General features: G+C 51.5%; 2 protein-coding genes across 6 annotated transcripts in view; one reads left to right on the forward strand and one right to left on the reverse strand.

The window, feature by feature from the left end:
- Positions 1-12,168, reverse strand: part of WDR82 (WD repeat domain 82) — a 32,244-nt gene extending 20,076 nt beyond the window's left edge. The window contains exon 1 of one of the 2 annotated variants that reach the window (XM_035275724.3): positions 11,953-12,168. In XM_035275724.3, the coding sequence (XP_035131615.3) occupies positions 11,953-12,104 (152 nt within the window). In that variant the 5' untranslated portion in view covers positions 12,105-12,168. Of the gene's footprint in view, positions 1-2,383; positions 2,835-11,952 lie in introns of those variants that run through there. The other variant, XM_002758413.7, reaches the window with a different exon arrangement.
- On the forward strand, positions 11,192-18,030 carry GLYCTK (glycerate kinase). Of its 4 annotated transcripts, none has more exons than XM_078351072.1 (6): positions 11,192-11,353; positions 13,665-13,797; positions 14,874-15,289; positions 15,524-15,675; positions 16,296-16,471; positions 16,810-18,030. In XM_078351072.1, the coding sequence occupies exons 3-6, from the start codon at positions 14,913-14,915 to the stop codon at positions 17,674-17,676; spliced, it is 1,572 nt and encodes a 523-aa protein (XP_078207198.1). In that variant the 5' UTR covers positions 11,192-11,353; positions 13,665-13,797; positions 14,874-14,912; the 3' UTR covers positions 17,677-18,030. The 4 variants fall into 4 exon arrangements, with proteins under 4 accessions (XP_078207198.1, XP_002758460.1, XP_035131614.1 ...); XM_002758414.6 differs by lacking the exon at positions 11,192-11,353 and adding an exon at positions 11,957-12,007; XM_035275723.3 differs by lacking the exons at positions 11,192-11,353; positions 13,665-13,797 and adding an exon at positions 11,957-12,007.
- Positions 18,031-21,152: the final 3,122 nt, after the last annotated feature.

Genomic DNA, 21,152 nt, shown 5'->3' on the forward strand with positions numbered 1-21,152 from the left:
AAAATACAAAAAATTAGCTGGGCACGGTGGCGCATGCCTGTAATCGCAGCTACTCAGGAGGCAGGAGAATTGCCTGAACCCAGGAGTCGGAGGTTGTGGTGAGCCGAGATTGCGCCATTGCACTCCAACCTGGGTAAAAAGAGCAAACCTCCGTCTCAAAAAAAAAAAAAAAAAAAAAAGGGTTGGGGGGAGGCACACAGTATATATAAATATTTACATGCAGTAATGAAGCAAATGCAGAAAATGTAACCAGTTATTGAATCATATGGCAGTTCTCTGAAACACTTGCAAATTTCTATGTTTGTAATTACATAAAAATGCTACATGAGTGAATAAACTGCCTGATGTCACAAAATTGGCATTTTACTCTTAACAAGACAGGACTTGGCCAGGTACAGTGGCTCATGCCTGTAATCCCAGCACTTTGGAAGGCTGAGGAGGGTGGATCACCTGAGGTCAGGAGTTCAAGACCAGCCTGGCCAATGAGGTGAAACCCATCTCTACTAAAAACACAAAAATTAGCAGGCCATGGTGGCGGACACCTGTAATCCCAGCTATTCAGGAGGCTGAGGCAGGAGAATCGCTTGAATCCAGTAGGCGATAGTTTCAGTAAGCCAAGATCATGCCACTGCACTCCAGCCTGGGCGACAGAGGGAGACTGTCTCAAAAAAAAACCAGACCAGACTCATGTCAAGGTTATACTTCCCAAAGAGAAATTATGCCAAATTTGGGGACAAACTGCAAAGAAATGCTATCACAACCTTCATTTTCTTTAAATGAGGATATATGATCTCCATCCTCATATTCTGGGAAGAGGTCCTAATCTGTGCATAAGCACTAAACGTTTCATGCAAGCCAGCTTCAAATTACTACTCCAGGACTCCACAACTCCAGCTACTACCATACCTTTAAATGTTACTTCCTCTTCTAAACTGATTCAAGTGACCAGACCAGGACAGAAATCTATCTACTAAATGAGTAACACTGACTCAAACTATTTGCCCAGCTAACAATTCCCTCCTCAAGACCACCCTGCCACATACTGCAAGCAGATCCAGAGCCAGTTACATAACACTTTTTCACAGCCCCAGTGGGAAAAAACTGGGGGTGGGGGGGGGATACCACTATAGCTCAGTCCAAACTAGTGTTACCTCAGATAATCAAATTCACAAATGAAAAGACACGTTCCAAAAGACACCAGGGGGGGAAAAAAAAAAAAAGCAAAAGAAACAGCTGGAGAAGGTAGAAAAAAACCCAAGATCTCAAAAAAACAAGATGTGTTACTAAGTAACAAAATCAAGTCTGACAAAACCAGGGGCCACCGATTTAAACCAAACATCAGCAAGCCTTCATGGGGAAGGGGGCTGAGGGTAAAACGAATTTAATCTAAGCTAGTTTTGGCTCCAAGGAGCTGCAAGTCCACAGGCGTGCGGTGAGGGGGCTGCCAGGGACCCCCCAGGGAAAAAGGCAAAGTGCCGTGCTTAGGTTTTGTGAAAAGATGCAGGTGTGGTGGGTCTCCAGATGACTTGCGGCAACATAGAAATGTCATGGTCAGAATTGGAATTCAAAGTGGACCAACATATTTAATAATAATTTTTAAAAAAGGATGAAAGGAAACCCAAAAATGTTCTACGATGCTTGCTTTGTTTTAACGGAAGCTCACATTCAGGTCAGGATGGGACGACCAAGTTTGTTTGTATGTGGCAAAAAGGAAGTTTTAGATGCTGCTGAGAAGTTCACTTAAGAACGTGGGCACCGATTCTGACGGAGTAAGAGAGAGCCTAGGAACAGGAAGAAAATGCAAGGGGGCTCAAAGAGGCACAACAAATAAATCCTGACAGCTAAGAACTGCAACCCACGCGGCCTGACGGCAGAAAGGTCGCAAGAAGCTGAGGGGCAGGGGATGGGCGGAGTGCCAGGGAGGAATCGAGGTCACAGCGGAGAGGGCAGAAGAGAGAGCTGCCGAAGGAGTCAGGAGAGCCGCCCCTGCAGTCCTGCGACGAGGACGGAGACGACCAGCACCTTAGAGAACCTGAGGAGCTGAAAACGCTACCTGCTGGGCCCGGGGTGGGCAGACCGGGCGTTTAAAGGTCAAGGTCAAGGTGGGGCTTGGCAAGCGATGCATAGCGCTTTAAGGAGACCTTAGACATACAAATAATAATGCCATTATTATGACTATCACAATTTTTTTTTTTTTTTTCAGAAGAAAAAATAAAAGGTCTCCTGGACGGCTGCGGGGTGAAGGTGGCCCTGGCAGGAACGCGTGCAAAATAGACCGGGGACTGAAGTCGAGACGGAGGGCGGGCAGAGGGACCAGTGCTGGGCCACCGGAGGGAGGGAGGGAGGGACTGAGACCCGGGCCCAGGGCCTCCGCCTCACTCACTTGCCCTCCTGGCAGTCATAGAGCACGATGGAGTCGTCGTCGCTGCTCGAGATGACCGTCTCGCCGTTGGGGCTGAAATCGAAGCAGTTAATCTTGTCCGAGTTTTCGCGGAACACCTTAGCGACGCGGAAGCTCCGCAGCACGCTGTCGGTCAGCTTCATGGCGGCGGCAGGGGAAGGCAGCGGCGGCGCAGGGCCGGGGCGGGGCCCGGCGGCGAGCGGGCGGGCTGCCGAGGGGCCAACCAGGCGGGGCCGGCGCCGCGCCGGCGGCTAGCGGGAAGTCGGCCGACAGTTGGGCCGCCTCCTCCCCTTCCTCCTGCTTGGACAACAGTCTTCTGCCTGGACTGTGGAGCCTCGCCGATCTTTGGTCCTCACAGCCACCTCAGGGGCAACTAGCGCGTAGCCGGCTCATTGTGTCCGCCATCTTGGGGCGACAGGCAGAAGCGGAGGGCGAGGAGCTTTAGCCGCGGCGCACGTCGGGAAAGGGGGCGGGGCGGGAACAGCCGCGCGAGGCGGGGAGGCGGGGCGGTGACGTCAGCGCTGCCGCTGTCGAGTGTAGTGGCTCGGCGGGCTGCTGGGAGGGAAGGGTCGGGACGTGCAGGGCCTTCCCCAGGGTGTCGGAAGGTGGCGAGTGCCTGGGAGCCGGGGGCCCTTGCGCGGGCTTGCAACATCCCCCTACGAAGGCTCGGGTGTCCCCTACAGGCGCCCCAACCGCAAGCCGCGCGGAAGGGGTGCTTTGGGGTCGGGAACGCGGCTGGAAGCCGGTTTTGGGGGTGAATCAGGTGAACCGCTCGCAGGCGGTCTTGACCGCTACTCCACCGCAGCGCCCGCTTAGACAGCTTCGACCTCTTTACTATTTTATTGGGCTGTGATATACAATAGAGTGCACAATTTTTTTTTTTCAATGAGACGGAGTCTCGCTCTGTCGCCTAGGCTGGAGTGTATTGGTCTTATCTCCGCTCACTGCAACCTCTGCCTCCGGGGTTCAAGCAATTCTCTGACCTCAGCCTCCCGAGTAGCTGGGACTACAGGCGTGTGCCACCATGCCCAGCTAATTTTTTTTTATTTTTAGTAGAGATGGGGTTTCACCATGTCAGTCAGACTGGTCTCGAACTCCTGACCTCAGGTAATCCAACAGCCTCAGCCTCCCAAAGTGCTGGGATTACAGGCATGAACCACTGCTCCCGGCTTCATAACTTTTCTTTTTGAGAAGGAGTCTCACTCTGTCCCCCAGGTGAGTGCAGTGGCAAGATCTCAGTTCACTGCAACCTCCACCTCCCAGGTACAAACGATTCTCCTGCCTCAGCCTCCTGAGTAGCTGGGACTACAGGCTCTCACCACTACACCCAGCTAATTTTTGTATTTTTAGTAGAGATGGGGTTTTGTCATATTGGCCAGGCTGGTCTCGAACTCCCGACCTAAGGTGATCTGCCAGCCTGGGCCTCCCAAAGTGCTGGAATTATAGGCATGAGCCACTGTTCCCAGCCAGAGGATACAGTTTTAAATTCGAATTTCTTCTTCTCTTCATATATATGCATATAAACCTTATAGATGCAACCCTCGCCCCTTTTAGTGTTAAATCTTACACATTTTTCCATGTTAGTAAACCGGATTGTTGTTGGTGTTCTTGTTTTTTGATATGGAGTCTCACTCTTGTCACCCAGACTGGAGTGCCATGGCATGATCTCAGCTCACTGCAACCTCTGTGCTATAGCTGGAACCTGAGCAACACCATTTTAGAAAAGACAAAGCTGTTTTTCAAAAATAAGTTGTAACGGCTGCCCCATTCTCCTCACAATGACTGCTAACCTTGGCTTCTGTAAATAAAACTGCTTACCTTTTCTTTCTTTTTTTTTTTTTTGAGATGGAGTTTCGCTCTTGTTACCCAGGCTGGAGTGCAATGACGCAATCTCGGCTCACTGCAACCTCCGCCTCCTGGGTTCAGGCAATTCTCCTGCCTCAGCCTCCTGAGTAGCTGGTTACAGGCACGCGCCACCATGCCCAGCTAATGTTGACCAGGATGGTCTCCATTACCTGCTTACCTTTTCTTATCACTGACAGCCAGAATTGCTGGCCTTTGCTTACCGGTAATGACCAGAATAAGCAGCCCAAGTTAATTCCATCCTGGCTCCTGTGACTTGTAATAGGTAACTAAGATCTGTGGATTCCACCACTGCCCAGACGATGTGTAAACCCTAGCCCTTGGAATGTCCAGAGACCTGCACCCTCCTCTCTGCCAGGGAGGTGATTTACGGAATCCCCTGGCCTTCAGAATGTCTGAATCCCTTCACCCCCACCCCGCCCCACACGCTCACCCCGGAGGTGGTTTATGGGCATAAAAGGGTCTTGTCACCCTCCTTTTGGGGCCACGGATTGGAGAGATGTGAGTCCTCTGTGGTCGCTGGCAATAAAGACCCTGCAATTTGGCATACTTTTGTCTTGGTGCTAATTTTATACTCAATCCAAATACTTCACCTCCACCACTCTAGGTTCAAGTGAGTCTCCTGCCTCAGCTCCCTGAGTAGCTAGGATTACAGGTGCTTGCCACCACGCCCAGCTTATTTTTGTATTTTTAGTAGAGATGGAGGTTTCACCATGTTGGCCAGGCTGGTCTCTGACTCCTGACCTCAGATGATCCGCCCATTGTTGTTCTTTACTGAGGTAGACTTTTAAGTACAGTTAAAAAAAAAAGCCTGTTTAGGCCAGGCAAGGTGGCTCATGCTGGTAAACCCACCACTTTGGGAGGCCGAGGAGGAATGATCACTTGAGCTCAAGGAGTTTGAGACCAGCCTGGTCAACATGATGAAACTCCATTTCTACTAAAATACAACAAATTAGCTGGGCATGTTGGTGTCGCTGAGGCATGAGAAATCAGAAAGGCAGGCTGGGCATGGTGGCTCCCAGCACTTTGGGAGGCAGAGGGGGGCGGATCACGAGGTCAGGAGATTGAGATCATCCTGGCCAACATAAAACCCTGTCTCTATTAAAAATACAAAAATTAGCCAGGTGTGGTGGCGCGTGCCACTTGAACCCGGGAGGTGGAGGTTGCAATAAGCAGAGATCATGCCACTGTACTCCAGCCTGGGCGACAGAGCTGACTCTGCCTCCAAAAAAAAATCAGCCTTTTTAGTGGCTACTTTTATGTTCTGAAACCCATTTACATTCATGCAGTCATCACCACATTCAAGATATATTAGAGTTGCACTATCCTGTTTGTAGTCAACAGGATTATTTTGAAGGTTCTATCATGGAAGTGATTCTTTGCCTTAAAAGAAAGTTAATCTCCCCGGGCGCAGTGGCTCACTCATGTAATCCCAGTACTTTGGGAGGCCAAGGAGGGCGGATAACCTGAGGTCACGAGTTTGAGACTAGCCTGACCAACATGGTGAAACCCCGTCTCTACTAAAAATAAAAAAATTAGCTGGGCGTGGTGGCACATGCCTGCAATCCCAGCTACTCAGGAGGCTGAGGCAGAATTGCTTAAACCCGGGAGCCAGAGGTTGCAGTGAGCCAAGATCGCACCACTATACTCCAGCCTGGGCGACAGTGAGACTCCATCTCAAAAAGAAAAAAAAAAAGTTGAAAGAGGTCTGGAACCATGCCCACTTCAGATACTACGGAAGTTTAATTACTTCTAATTTCCTAAAATAAGGAATTTTGCCTCTGGATGGCCTGTTGGATGGTCACCAGGTGGTCTTTGCTCCCTTCTAGATTCCTCAGATAAGGGCCAGGCACTGTGGCTCACGCCTATAATCCCAGCATTCTCGGAGGCCAAGGCAGATGAATCACTTGAGGTCCGGAGTTTGAGACCAGCCTGGGCAACATGGTGAAACCCCATCTACACCAGAAAATACACAAATTAGCCAGGCATGGTGGTGTGTGCCTATAGTGCCAGCTACTCGGGAAGCTGAGGCAGGAGAATTGCTTGAACCAGGAGGCAGAGGTTGCAGTAAGCCGAGCTCACGCTCCAGCCTGGGTGACAGAATGAAACTCTGTCTCCAAAATAAATAAATAAAAATAAAAATAAAAAAATAAATATTATAAGGATGAAGTAAGCCATTTTTATTTAGAGAGAATATAAGTTGTTAGGTATGTTGCTCAAGTAAAGAGACCATCAGGGAGGCTTTGTGTGGGCAATGAGGCCATTTTATTTTGTGCTTGGGTGCAAGTGGGACAAGTTCAATAAAGGAGTTAGGCAAAGGGGGTAGGAAAGGGGACTAGTTATACAGGTTGGGGCAAATGGTCAGTTAAAGGTAGTAATCTATTTTAGAGAGAGGGAGGGTGTCACAGGATGCATGGTCACAAGGGTAGGGGTTATCCATTACAAACAGGCATGATCATAAGGGTGGGGGTTATTGGCTGCAAGAAGAGAGGGGGATGCAGTGAATTACATAGTTATGGGGGAGGGGTCTTGAGAAACCCAATGTCCAGGGGGAAATTTTGCAAGGCTGAGAAGGAACAATGGTTGCAGGTTGCAGCGGGAAAGCAATTAGTTGAGGCAGGAACAAGTTGTTTCATTTCTCTTTGTGACCATCTGGTTATTTTAGACTTTCTGGCTCCTGGGGACTATCCAGAGGTATACATGTGGGTCGCCAAGACTATAATGGCCAGACTTGGACTTGGAGGCCTGACATAGTATGCATGGAAAATCTTGTGAGATGCACATGCAATTCCTAGAAATAATAAATTTAGTTACCAATGTATGTCCACTTTTACTGGAATTCCTCAGAGAGGTCCTGAGACTCCAGGACCAGAGGGCCTGGATAAAAGGCAGACATGTTTCCCTGGCAGCAGGACCAACTACCCAATTTGTGGGGCCCCTTGTTAAAAAATTGCTAAGAATCTCAAGATGGCAACAACAGAATATTAAACCAAGTGCAGGGTCCTTCTGACTGCATGGATTGCACACCCATGAATCTGGCTCAACCCAGGACTAGGACATCCACAACACTGAGCCTCTCTACAAGCACTGGAAACATATGACGATGAAGACTCTTCAGAGGCTGAGAGTTCTGAGAGGTCAAGTAACTTTCTCAGGGTCACTTAGCCTGTAAGCAGTAGAGTCTGGATTCATACTCCGCTTCTGCACTGGAAAGCCTGTGTTCTCTTTCCAGGGCTAAGGACAAGCAACCATTCACATCTAACAAAGACCACTGTTAGGAAACAATGCCTGCTTAGTCTGGAAGGAAAGGATGGAAATCTTCCCAGATAAGCCTTGACTGCTCAGAACCAGGAGGAACTGCCTAGAGTCTCAGGGCCAAGGCCCCGGCCTCTAAAACTACAGCACTGTTTCCAAAGGCTTAAAAACCTTCCCAAACAATCCAACATCCACAGCTTTAGTGGCCCCTCATTAGTGACTTGCCTAGTCATAGCTGAACTGCTTCCTGTTGCTTTGTTATACTCTCCCCAACCCCTCCTTCCAAGAAAAATAGCTTTAAGGTATTTTGTTTTTTTTATTGAGACGAAGTTTCACTGTTGCCCAGGCTAGAGTGCAATGGTGAGATCTCAGCTCACTGCAACCTCCAACCCTGGGTTCAAGCAATTCTCCCACCTCAGCCTCCTGAGTAGCTGGGATTACAGGTGCACACCACCATGCCTGGCTAGACTGGCTAATTTTTTTTTTTAGTAAAGAGGTTTCGTCAGGTTGGCCAGGTCAATCTCGAACTCCTGACCTCAAGTGATTTGCCTGCCTCCAGCTCCCACCTTTAAGGTGTTTTAGAGCCCTTACATAGGAAACAACTCCACTCCACCCTGCCTCCAACACAGCTGACCCTCCCTCCCATGAAGCAACCCCGAAAGCCCAGATTGGGCCCAGTGGCTCACGCCTGTAAGTCCCAGCACTTCTGGAGACCAGGGCAGAACTGCTTGAGCCCAGGAGTCTGAGACCAGCTTGGGCAACAAACCAAGACTGTTTCTACAAAAAATTAGCCAGGCATGGTGGTGTGCACCTGTATTCCCAGCTACTGAGGTAGGAGGACTGCTAACACCAAGGAGATTGAGGCTATCGTGAGCTGTAATTACCACTGTCCTCCAGCCTGGGTGACAGTGCAAGACTTTGTCTCTAAAAAAGAAAAATTAAATTAAAATTAAAAGCACTTCTTTTTTCTCTTTTCTTTCATTTTTCTTTTTTAGAGACGGGGTTTCAACATGTTGGTCAGGCTGGTCTTGAACTCCTGACCTCAGGTGATCCACCCACCTCAGCCTCCTGAAGTGCTGGGATTACAGGTGTGAGCCACCACGCCCGGCAAAAGTACCACTTCTTTTTATTTTTATTTTTAGCAGAGATGGGGTTTCACCCTGTTGGCCAGTCTGGTCTTGAACTCCTGACCTTGTGATCCGCCCACCTTGGCCTCCCAAAGTGCTGCGATTACAGGCTAGAGTCCCCTCGCCCGGCCAAAAGTACCACTTTTTACTTCTCCCAGCAGCTACAGCATTGGCCCACACAGAAGGCACTCAGGAAATGTCTTGAATGATGTCTGAGGAAGGAATAAATACATGGATGGGTGAAGACAGCTGACTATAACCAAGGAAAATCCATACAATTTTCAGTAGTTACAACCTCCTCCACATTAAAGAGGGCAGTTCCACCTGGGGATGCCGTTGCTTTGATGATGTGGTGGGAAATCATTTGGGAGAAGGAACACAAAGTCTCATATTTTAAAAGGAAAAATCCAGGGAGGATGGGTGTGGTGGCTCACGCCTGTAATCCCAGTACTTGGGGAGACAGAGGCAGGCAGATAGCTTGAGCTCAGAAGTTTGAGACCAGCCTGGGTAACATGGCAAAACCACATCTCTACAAAAAATACAAAAAATTAGCCAGGCATGGTTGTTCACGCCTGTGGTCCCAGCTACTTTGGAAACTGAGGTGGGAGGATCACTTGAGCCTAGGAGGTGGAGGTTGCAGTGACCTCCAAGATTGCGCCACTACACTCCAACCTGGGTGGCAGAATGATATCCTGTCGAGACAGAGAGAGAGAGAGAGAGACCCTGTCGAGACAGAGACAGAGAGAGAGAGAGAGAGAGAGAGAGAGAGAGAGAGAGAGAGAGAACACCAGTGAGAGAGTTGGAAGTGGGGGCCGGAGGAGGGGAAAAGTTCATGACAAGAGCACGGCATAGTTTAGAGAACTATGGAGAGATGTAGCAACTGCCAAAGGGAGCAGGTAGGGAGTGTGAAAAGAAAAGGAAATTTCAGGACATGCTAAATTAATAATGTGAAGGAGAAAAGTTAAGCCCTGGAAACTGAGCAGGCATAGCCTTTTCTTTCTTTTCTTCTCTGATGCATGACTGTTGCTTCCTGACCTTTGGGTTGAAATGTTATACATTAACCAGACTCCCTATTCTTCATTCAAACTTAGACTAGATGATGTGGGAGATAGAGACCTTTGTGATTGTTACCTCTTTACAATAGAATGTTAAGCAACATCTTTCAAGTATAATCAATAGTAGCCAGTCAAATCTTGTATTTATGTTAGCCTTTTTTGGAAAATGTTGTAATTTCAGCACCTTATTTTTGCCTATATAAACAATCTTCAGCTTTCCCCACACTGGGGAGCACTAATTGTCTGTTTACCCAAATGGCTGCTCTCACACTTTATGCTTTAATAAATTCTTTTAACTGGATCTCAAACCTTTTGATGATTTTTAGGTTGATGATAGAAATGTGTTTTTGGGCCAAGTGCAGTGGCTCATGCCAGCAATCCCAGTACTTTGGGAGGCTGAGGCAGGTGGGATCATTTGAGGTCAGGAGTTTGAGACCAGCCTGACCAACATGGTGAAACCCTGTCTGTACTAAAAATACAAAAATTAGCTGGGCATGGGCTGGCTGCAGTGGCTCACCCCTGTAATCCCAGCACTTTGGGAAACCGAGGAGGGTGGATCACCTGAGGTCAGTAATTTGAGACTAGCCTGGCCAACATGGCGAAACCCCATCTCTACTAAAAATTAGCCAGACATGGTGGCATGTGCCTGTAATCCCAGCTACTAGGGGGGCTGAGGCAGGAGGATCGCTTGAATCTGGGAGGTGGAGGTTGCAGTGAGCCGAGATCACGCCACTGCACTCCAGCCTGGGCAACAGAGCAAGACTCTGTCTCAAAAAAAAAAAATTAGCTGGGCATGGTGGCAGGCACTTTTAGTCCCAGCTATTCTGGAGCCTGAGGCATAAGAATCACTTGAACTTGGGAGGTGGAGGTTGCAGTGAGAGAGAGAGGAGAGAGAGAGAGAGAGAGGGAGAGAGAGACAGAGAGAGAGAGAGAGAGAGAGAGAGAGAGAGAGACAGAGAGAGAGAAAAGAAAGAAAGAAGTGTGTTTTTGTATTGTTGCTTTTTTTTTTTGAGACAGGGGCCCAGGCTGTGGCACAATCAAGGTTCACTGCAGCCTCTACCTCCCAGGCTCAGGTGATCTTCCCACCTCAGCCTCCCTAGTAGATGGGACTACAGGAGCATGCCACCACACCTGGCTAATTTTTTTTTTTTTCGTAGAGATAAGAGTTTCGCCATGTTGCCAGGCTGGTCTCGGACTCCTAGGTTCAAATGATCCACCCACCTTGGCCTCCCAAGTGTTGGGATTATAGACTTGAAACACTGCACCCTGCCGAGAAACGTTTTAATAAAATTGTTAGAAAATCAAGTGTGTGATTTGTGACGCAACTCTCCCTTCTACCTCCCTAAGAAAACATCAGTAAAAAACAGTGAACTGTTCTGTGGTTTTGGAGCCTGATCAGGACTCGTCTAATGAATATGGGAAGGCATCAAGCCAGCTCAGGGTGGGCCCAGGAAGAGAGCAGGGACAGCGAGGAAGGACCAGAGTCATTCGCGTTTACATGCAGCTTTTATGCTTGAGGATCACGGAACAGAACTCTTGCTAAGCCAGAGCTGTATTTGGTGGCCCATGGTGAGAGAGGGAAGAACACTAGTAAGTTGTGGAATTAAAGCCATGAAGAGAAGCGGGAATGACTTAATTTGGCTCCAGAAGCGGTGAGTCGTGGGGAAGTAGTGACTCTCAGTTCGTTTGCTCAGCCCAGTGCCTGACACCTAACAGCAGCTCAGAGTGCATCTGCTGACTGATCACACAGAATAAAGGAAGGGAGAGGCCGGGCGCGGTGGCTCAAATCTATAATCTCAGCACTTTGGGAGGCTGAGGTGGGTAGATCGCTTGAGTTTTGGCGTTCGAGATCAGCCTGGCCAACAAGGCGAAAGCCCGTCTCTACTAAAATACACAAAAATTAGCCGGTCGTAGGGGCGCAGCCTATTCGGGAGGCTGAGGCATGAGAATCGCTTGAACACAGGAGGCGGAGGTTGCAGTAAGCCGAGACCGCGCCACTGCACTCCAGCCTGGGCGACAGTGTGAGATCCCGTCTAAAAAAACACAAACTGCAATCGGTGAGGCGGGGATCATTATGCCTAATGGAGAGATGAAGACAGTGAGGCCTGAAGGTGACTCCTTCCAGGTCTATTGGTGGCCAGAGAGGAGCCAATACCCTAAATGCTCCTTTCCCAGACACCGGCTTCAGCAAGAGCTCGCACCCGCCAGCCCCACTCCACCCACCCACACTTCCGGCTTCCGCTCCGCGTACCCGCGAGTACTTCCGGCTTCCAGCGCCGGGCGCTGCGGCCCGGAGCTGTTGGGTGGTAAGTCTGCGCCGCGAGGGCTCACAGGGCCTTTAGAATCAATCCCGGGGCTGGGCGACGACAGCTCCCGGTGGCAGCAGGCCCTTCTTTCTCGCATCACCAGGCATTACGGGACAGCCAATTCCCTCGCGAAGGCCCGACCTAGGGATGACGTCATTTCCGTCCCTTGCTGGTTGGGTGAACCGGAAATGGCGCCAGCCCCCTTTCGTGATAGGGTGGAGTCAAAGCCGGTAGTATTGTTATTTCCTTGTTTTGCTCTGGAACCGCCTGGAGTTTTGGAGAGACCATGTCTTCGATGGAATTGTAGAACTTTGCAAATGAAAATGCATAGCGGCCAGTTAATTTGTTTTTTAATTTTGAGACAGTTACCCAGGCTGGAGTGCAGTGGCGCAATCTCGGCTCATTGCAACCTCCCTGCATTCTAGTGCTTCAGCCTCCCGAGCAGTTGGAATTACAGGCTCCCACCACCACACCCGGCTAATTTTTGTGTTTTTAGTAGAGACGGGGTTTCACCGTGTTGGTCAGGCTGGTCTCAAACTCTAAATTTGAGTTAAGATAAACGACGAACAATTGTCATTAAGTCCTAAACATTGTGTGCGACATATTTTTTTTTAAATTACTTGTTGGCTGGGCGCGGTGGTTCACGCCTGTAATCCCAGCACTTTGGGAGGCCGAGGCGTGTGGATCACGAGGTCAGGAGTTCAAGACCAACCTGACCAAGATGGTGAAACCCCATATCTTAAAAAAAAAAAAAAATTTATGTCTTTAAAAATAAAAAAAAAATTGTTTACCGGGAGGCAGAGGTTGCAGTGAGCTGAAATCGCACCATCATGCTCCAGCCTGGTCAACAGAGGGAGACTCCCTCTCAAAAAAAATTGTTTATCTGAAATTCAGATTTAACCAGACGTCCTGTATTTTCTCTGGCAGCCTTAGCATTGAGCGTTCCCTGCCTTGTGCTCATATCCAGTGGCAAGGCTGGGATCTTCCAGGCTCTTGTCCATCTGGGAAATAGATACAAAACTATAAGGACCTTAGTTGCTAGGATGCTTTTTTTTTTGAGACGAAGTTTCGCTGTTGTTACCCAGACTGGAGTGCAATGGCACGATCTCGGCTCACTGCAGCCTCTGCCTTCTGGGTTCAAGCAATTCTGCCTCAGCCTCTCGAGTAGCTGGGACTACAGGTGCACACCACCACGCCCAGCTAATTTTTTGTATTTTTAGTAGAGACAGGGTTTCATCATGTTGACCAGGATGGTCTCGATCTCTTGACCTCATGATCCACCCGCCTTGGCCTCCCAAAGTGCTGGGATTACAGGCTTGAGCCACCGCGCCCGGCCCACTAGGATGCTTTTAGCTCCAAGCCTAATGGGCAAGCCCCATGGGTCCCCCTGGCAAAAACTGTACCCATTTTCAGAATCCCCATGACCATGCCCTCTGTGTTCCCTTTCACAACAGAAGTCCGGCACAGCTGTCTTCTCCTGTGGGAGAGCTGAGAACTAGGCAGGCAGAATGGCCAGAGTCTAGAAGTAACCACCTTCTTTGGGTGTGGGGTAAACTGGTGTTTGAGATCGTCTCTGTTACAGTGGACAGTATCAGAGAACCTGAGGGTGTCAAGGGGAAAGCTTAGTGTTAATCTCACCTCATGTCCCATTTTGCAGATGAGACCCAATGAGAGCAATGGAGGTGTCCCAGCCACTCAGCAAACGTGTAGTAGAGCTGAAACCTCAATTCCCAGCATCCTTACCCTGCTCAATCCTTACTTGCTGATGAAGTCAGCTTGCAGCATTTATGGTAGGCATTTATTAAAGTAGGTGCAATAGTACATCTGTGGTAGAGATGGGCTCTTTGGGTCTTTGTTGTCCCTACACCTCTCTGCAGATTCCTGACCTTCAGTCCAAGGCTTCTTTAGCTTTTACTCTGCCCAGTGGGGAAAATGGCTTTTTGGGCTCAGCTTTGGGAGCTTGGCCTTTGCCTACTTCAGCCCCTGGGCTCTCACCACTGTGGGTGGTGTGGCTTAGGACTTGTTTTTGTTGTCTTGGAACCAGAAGGGGTGTTCATGGCAGAGTTGGGTCTGGCCAGCTATGTGGGTAGAAGGGCATCCTTCTCTGTCCTGCAATTGGGCTCATGGCACATGGCCTCACATGGTGCCTGGGCACTTTCCTAAGGTTCCACCATGAGCCAGACTGTTCCAATTCCTGATTTAAACCTAAATTTCTTGCTAAACTGGTCCTGAATACTGGGATTCCTCAGATTGCATGCCCTGAGGATGTTCTGTGGGCTTGATCTGATAAACCTTTAGCCTCCTGTAGCCTCTGACTTCCTAGGCTCCTAATCCCAGTCTCATGAGATAATGAAATAGAATAGGCTGGAGGTCAGTGGGCTCAGGGTCAGTTGGTGGGACAATCAACAGCCTCCTGGCAGCAGAGGTGGTAAAGAGGCAAGGAAGGAGTGCCAGAAAGGGGTGTTGCCCCTGGGTAAGAGCTCGGAAATGCAGGGGGTGGAAAAGGGGTGGGATGGGATCCCACTGGTAGAAATTACTCCCTCTGTCAATGATTAACTCCCAGCCAAAGGGATGGCCTAGGAGGAGGGCCCAGCTAAGAGGAACTTTGGACTTGAGTCAGGGTATCCAGAAAGCCAGCGTGTGGTCTGCAGAAGAGAAGGACGTGGCTGAGTGGCAGGGCTGGTCTCCAAGGACTGGAGTGAGATCCTGCCGCTGTGAGCTTCAAGAAATCTCCTGGGGCTATCAGATGGCTCCTTCTTGTAGCAGCAGCTGTGGGGTCCACTGGCCCTGAGCCCTGAGAGGGGTAGCTGTGGGGGACCTCCTGTCCTTTCCTTGCAAGGGCCTCAGTTGTGCTTTTTCCCTCTAGGCAGCCATGGGTCCCAGGCAGTGCTGAGAGCAGTGGGGCATGGCTGCAGCCCTGCAGGTTCTGCCCCGCTTGGCCCGAGCCCCCTTACATCCATTCCTGTGGGGGGGCCCAGTGGCCCGGCTGGCCAGCAGCATGGCCTTGGCAGAGCAGGCGCAGCAACTATTTGAGAGTGCTGTGGGTGCAGTGCTGCCGGGCCCCATGCTGCACCGGACACTGTCCTTGGACCCTGGTGGCAGACAGCTGAAGGTGCGGGACCGGAGCTTTCAGCTGAAGCAAAACCTCTACCTGGTGGGCTTTGGCAAGGCTGTGCTGGGCATGGCAGCTGCAGCTGAGGAACTACTGGGTCAGCATCTCGTGCAGGGCGTGATCAGCATTCCCAAGGGGATCCGTGCTGCCATGGAGCGAGCTGGCAAGCGGTAAGGAGCTATGGGGGGCTGCCTCCCACTGTCTGTCTGGAGGGAAACCTGGGCCCAGACCCAGGCTGGATCACGGCCTCCCCTCCCCACCCTCTTCCCTTTTCTCCTGGGTCTGGCCTGGCTCCAGGATGAGCCATGCCCCATGCCCCCCAATCTTTATCTGTACAATTGAAAGATCAGGTGGGAGGAAAGAAGCCCACCCCGTCTCTTGCGCTCTGACCTCTCCCTTCCCAGGGAAATGCTACTGAAGCCACATAGCCGTGTCCAAGTATTTGAGGGTGCAGAGGACAACCTCCCGGACCGTGATGCGCTGAGAGCTGCGTTGGCCATCCGGCAGCTGGCCGAGGGACTCACAGCTGATGACCTGCTGCTCGTACTTATCTCAGGTGTGGTACCCAAGACAGTTGGTGGGGAGTGCACCAAATATCAGGTCTTTGAGAGATCAGGTCTGAGCCCCCAGGGTTACAGGGTGAAGTTAGGAGCAAGGGAGGCAGTGAGGAGCCTGGATGGTGACTCCTGGGTTGCCTTGGGCCAGTCATCTGGCCTCCCCTGAGCTGTGGAGTCCTCCCCCTGAGCTGACCTTTTAGGTGACAGTGAGAGGGTGCATGGGGAGCACCTAATTCAGGACCTGGCACATCCGTAGTCCTTGGAAAATGTCACTGCTGTTGCTGCTGTCTGTACTAATGTCACCTGGGGGCTAGGCCCTCAGACCTCATGGAGTCCTCTCCTTGATCTTCCATTGTGTCCCCTCTGCCCTGCCTCCTGTTCCAGTCTCTTCAGGAATAGTTAGTTCTTCCAGTGTCTACTGAGACCTGGGGAACCCCAAGTCAGCGGACAACCTCAGGTGGCCAGGATGTGGTGACTGTGCACATATTGCATGTCCACACGGGGGCACCCTAACCCCATCTTTCCAGCCCCCCTTCCCTAATGTGGGCTTGTCACCACAGCTTGCCTGGTTCCCTGAGTTGGGATAGCCCCTCTGCCTCATCCCTCATTGTCTCTGCAGGTGGGGGGTCAGCCTTGCTGCCTGCCCCCATCCCACCTGTCACACTGGAGGAGAAACAGACACTCACCAAACTTCTGGCGGCCCGTGGAGCCACCATCCAGGAGTTGAACACCATTCGGAAGACCCTGTCCCAGCTCAAGGGGGGGGGGCTGGCTCAAGCCGCCTACCCTGCCCAGGTTTGAATCACTTCTTCCCCGGGTAGCCCTGGGTTGGTAGAGCCAGGTCCACATGTGACAGGGACGTGAAAGCTTAGAACAGCATACAAATTGGTGGGGCCATGGTGTAAAAGACGATGGGGCTGGCTGGGTGACATCATGGGAGGGGTGCCAGAGATGGGGAGGAGGAGCCTACATAACCAGGTATTCTACAAGCTCACGTGAGAGGGGTTAACCATGGGTAAGGAAATGCACTGAGTTGGGGGAGGGTGTGTGGATATCCAAGGGGCAATTTATCCTTATGGGGTCTAGGGATAGGAGGAAATAGGCCTGATCCTTGCCTGGTGGCCCTTCCCCAGGTCGTGAGCCTCATCCTGTCCGATGTGGTGGGGGACCCTGTGGAGGTGATCGCCAGTGGCCCCACTGTGGCTAGTTCCCACAGTGTGCAAGATTGCCTGCATATCCTCAACCGCTATGGCCTCCGTGCAGCCCTGCCACGTTCCGTGAAGACTGTGCTGTCTCGGGCCGACTCTGACCCCCATGGGCCACACACCTGTGGCCATGTCCTGAATGTGATCATTGGCTCTAATGTGCTGGCACTGGCTGAGGCCCAGCAGCAGGCCGAGGCACTGGGCTACCAGGCTGTGGTGCTTAGTGCAGCCATGCAGGGTGATGTGAAAAGTGTGGCCCAGTTCTACGGGCTGCTGGCCCATGTGGCTAGAACCCGCCTCACCCCATTCATGGCTGGGGATTCTGTAGAGGAAGATGCACAGCTCCATGAGTTGGCAGCTGAGCTTCAGATCCCAGACCTGCAGCTGGAGGAGGCTCTGGAGAGCATGGCTCGGGGAAGGGGCCCAGTCTGCCTGCTGGCGGGTGGCGAGCCCACAGTGCAGCTACAGGGCTCAGGCAAGGGTGGCCGGAACCAGGAGCTGGCCCTGCGTGTTGGAGCGGAGTTCAGAAGGTGGCCACTGGGGCCTATAGATGTGCTGTTTCTGAGTGGTGGCACCGATGGGCAGGATGGGCCCACAGAGGCTGCTGGGGCCTGGGTCACACCTGAGCTTGCCAGCGAGGCTGCAGCTGAGGGCCTAGACATGGCCACCTTCCTAGCCCACAATGACTCACATACCTTCTTCTGCCGTCTCCAGGGCGGGGTGCACCTGCTGCACACAGGGATGACAGGTACCAATGTCATGGACACCCACCTCTTGTTCCTGAGGCCTTGGTGATGGCATAGGTCACATTTTGGGAGTTCAGAGGAGGCATCCAAGGGCAAGGTCAGATGGCAGACCAAGGTTGCTCCTCAGGGCCTCACTAGGCTTTAGGGCCCCTCCTTGGCCTTGGCTGCTTGGTTGGCTGTCACCTCTCACTCAGGGCCTCTGCTCTATGTCCATTCCCCTCCAGCCAGAGGCTCCCCTCTACCCCTACTTTCTGGATGGCAGCAGGTACCCCTGAGGATGAGGAGAAGGCCCTCACCCAGTTCACTGTTTCCATGCTTCTCTCTAGGCAGCCTCTCTGTTAAGCCCCTCACCCTGTTTTTTTCTGTGAAGCGAAAATGTCTGAAAATAAATAGGACTATGCCATGGGTTCTCAGTGTGCCTTCCCTCAGAGTGAGGCCTCATGGAGGAGCTGCTGGGAGGGGAGCGTAGTGTGGCTGCAGCCGCAGTCCCAGGGCCTAGCAGAACTCTTACACCCCTCTGCTGGGCTGGGAATATACAGGACTTGCCTCACATCACAGGAGCCTGTGCCTATCTCTCTGGAGCATATGAGGGTTGAGCCTGGCTCCTGACAGCTTTGATGTGTGTGAGCAGAGACCCCGGGGAGGACAGGCCTAAGGACTGCAGTCTGGGGTGACTGGTCACCCACCCAACCATGACTCTGTAGTGGCACCATTACCATGGCCTCTCCGGCCTCAGCCTGGCCTCGTTGGATGGACGTCCCTTCTGTCTTTGGACAGCCCTTAGCTACAGACTTTACTTCTGGTTGAGCCGAAGTTTGTCCCGCCACCCAGTGCTGATTCCTTGTGACAGCCCTTGTCCTAGGCTGAACATCCCCGGTTCCTTCAGCCACTCCTCTGGGGACCAAGTCCAGACTCTGATGTCAGTCAGCCCTTTAGTGGGGGGTCTCAGCGCTGGAATGGTGGGTCCAGGTAGTGACGAGGTCCAGCGGCCCACACCCTTTCCCGTGACCACTGGCGGGTGAAGAGGTGAGTGGGAGTAGAGGAACGGCTGCCTTGGCCTGGCCAGCAGCCTGGGTTGAGAGGCACCCTTGCTTAGTGTCAGAGCCCTCTGCTGGGTGTCCCCGCCGTGCGCCACGGCTCCAATCCCTATATGAGTTAGCAGTAGAATCACATAGGAATAAAAAGCCATAGAGAACAGCGAGGCCTGGGGCTGCTCTTGCAGGCCTTTCTTCCACCCTAGCCCTCCCCTTGTCTCTCAACTCTTTCCCCTGGAAGAGTTTCCCTTCCCCACCTGGGCTCTGGACAGCCTAGCTTGCAGATGGTTCATGACCTGGGGACCTGGCTCACGCAGGGCAGGCTGAGGATTGGGAGGGAGGTGAACATGGTAAGCGGGCTCTGGGGAGCAGGGAGGTTTAGGGAAAAGGGGAGTTTGCACCCTACTGGGATGCATGGGCACTGCTTCCTTTCCTTCTATGCTGGCGTGGAGTTCCTGCTGACCAGGGTCACAGTCTTGGGTTACGGTGATCCTCACGTGATCCTGTAACCTGGTGCTCCTCTGGCAGCCTCTGCACGTAGCCTGTTTCTGCCTCGGTCCTTGCTTTTGGGAGCATGAGTATTGGCACTGCATACAAAGTTCCAGGCAAAAGCAGGATAAGAAAGCTGGGGCAGGGGCTGAGGGCCTGGCGGCCATGTCCCGTGTGTGTGTGTGTGGTGTGTAGCGTGTGTATAGCATGTGTGTGTGGTGTGTGTGTGTGGGGTGTGTGTGCTATGTGGCATGTATGTGTGGCATGTGTGTTGTGTGTGTGTGGTGTGGCATGTGTGTGGTGTATGTCGCATGTGTGTGGTGTGTGGTGTGGCGTGTGTGTGGTGTATGTCGCATGTGTGTGGCGTGTGTGTGGTGTGTGGTGGCATGTGTGGTGTGTGTATGTAGTGTGTGTGTGGTGTGTGTGTGTGGCATGTGGTGTGTGTGTGGCATGTGTGGTGTGTGTGTGGTGTGGGTGTATGTGGTTGTGTGGTATGTGTGGTGTATGTGTATGTGGTGTGTGTGTGTGTGGCATGTGTGTGTGTGGTGTGTGTGTGGTGTGTGTGTGTATGTGTGGTGTGTGTGTATGTGGCGTGTGTGTGTTTATGTGTGGTGTGCGTGTGTGGTGTGTGTATGTGGTGTGTCTGTGGTGTGTGTGTGTGGGTGGGTAGTGGGTATGTGAGCACACAGACGTTGGTGCTGGTGTACCGAGAGTGGGAATGCATCTGTGAGTGTACATATAGATACTTAGTACAGGGCACATGGCTCTCTACATGCCTGCTGAGGGCTTTGGGTATTGATGGACTCTTGCAGGCATTTCACCCTGCTCCACAGTGACCCCTTCCCTCTACTTCTGTTTATAGGGGTGGGAGGCCAGGGCCTTGATTGGACCCAATAGGGCCAAATAGTTTGCGAGCCTAACCGGTTAGATTTGCTCACTGGCTACCCCAGAGATGATAAAAGATGTATTTGGCAACAGTCTAGATGATGAAATGAGATAAACTCTGCACAGTGAGTGTTTCGATAGGACTCATTATTTTCTCCATAGATGTCAATTTTGGATCGTTAAAGTGCCCCTTCCTTGCTCTTGGCTTCTGTCTCTTCTGGCTGCCGCCTCCCTTATACTTACCTCATCTTCATTCTCTAAAGCTTCCCCTGGCCCAGCTGGAGGATTTACCATGGAGGGTGTCTGGCCCTGCTGGCTGCAGCAGCCCTCACAGACCCGTCCATTCTCTGCACTTGGCATGAGCAGAGAGCACTGGGGCAGTGGGCCTGGGCAGCCCTGAAGTGTCAGCTAATCCCAACCGTTTTGACTATAATAATTGGAGATACAGAGAGCAAAGGTGACTTATTTGGGACTGCACGGCAAGTTGGCCACCGAACCAGGATAAGAATCTAATTGAAACCTGCTTGACTATCCTCTGCCACTCTCTGGGGCTCAGAGACCCTGGGGCCAAGCAAGGGCTCAGCCAGAGCCAGGGGATCTACTTCTGCCTCCCCATTACCCCTCAAGGGCTTGAGATGGCGACATACCATGCTTGGCCTCTCTAGGGATCCATATAGCAGATTTGTTAGATTCTTCTTGGCTCAGAGGGACAGCTCCATTGTGTGTGTGATTTGGCAGAAAACCATGTGCAGTTGAGTGGTGGGCTTCTACATAAAGGTGTGTCTGCATCTTTTGCACACTGCGTGTGTGTGCACGTGTGCGCACATGGATACATGTATAGGCATGTGTATGTATAGTGCAGCCCACAACTGTGAGCTGTGCTCTGCCCCATCCCAGGGTGAAGACACACAGGTGTAGTTAGAGTGTAGGGGATACAGGGAGCAAGGTGGGCAAGGAAGCCCAAAAGACTGACAGAGGCTAGTGTGCCTGGTCAAGAGAGTTGACTTCACGTTGATGGCAATGGCAAACCTCATAAAGATTTTGGCAAGGAATAATATCATGAAGCTGTTTTGGGACTTTGATGCTGAGTGCCTCCTTACTACAGAGGGTGAAAGAT

This window comes from Callithrix jacchus, chromosome 15, assembly GCF_049354715.1.
Source record: "Callithrix jacchus isolate 240 chromosome 15, calJac240_pri, whole genome shotgun sequence".
NCBI lineage: Eukaryota > Metazoa > Chordata > Mammalia > Primates > Cebidae > Callithrix > Callithrix jacchus.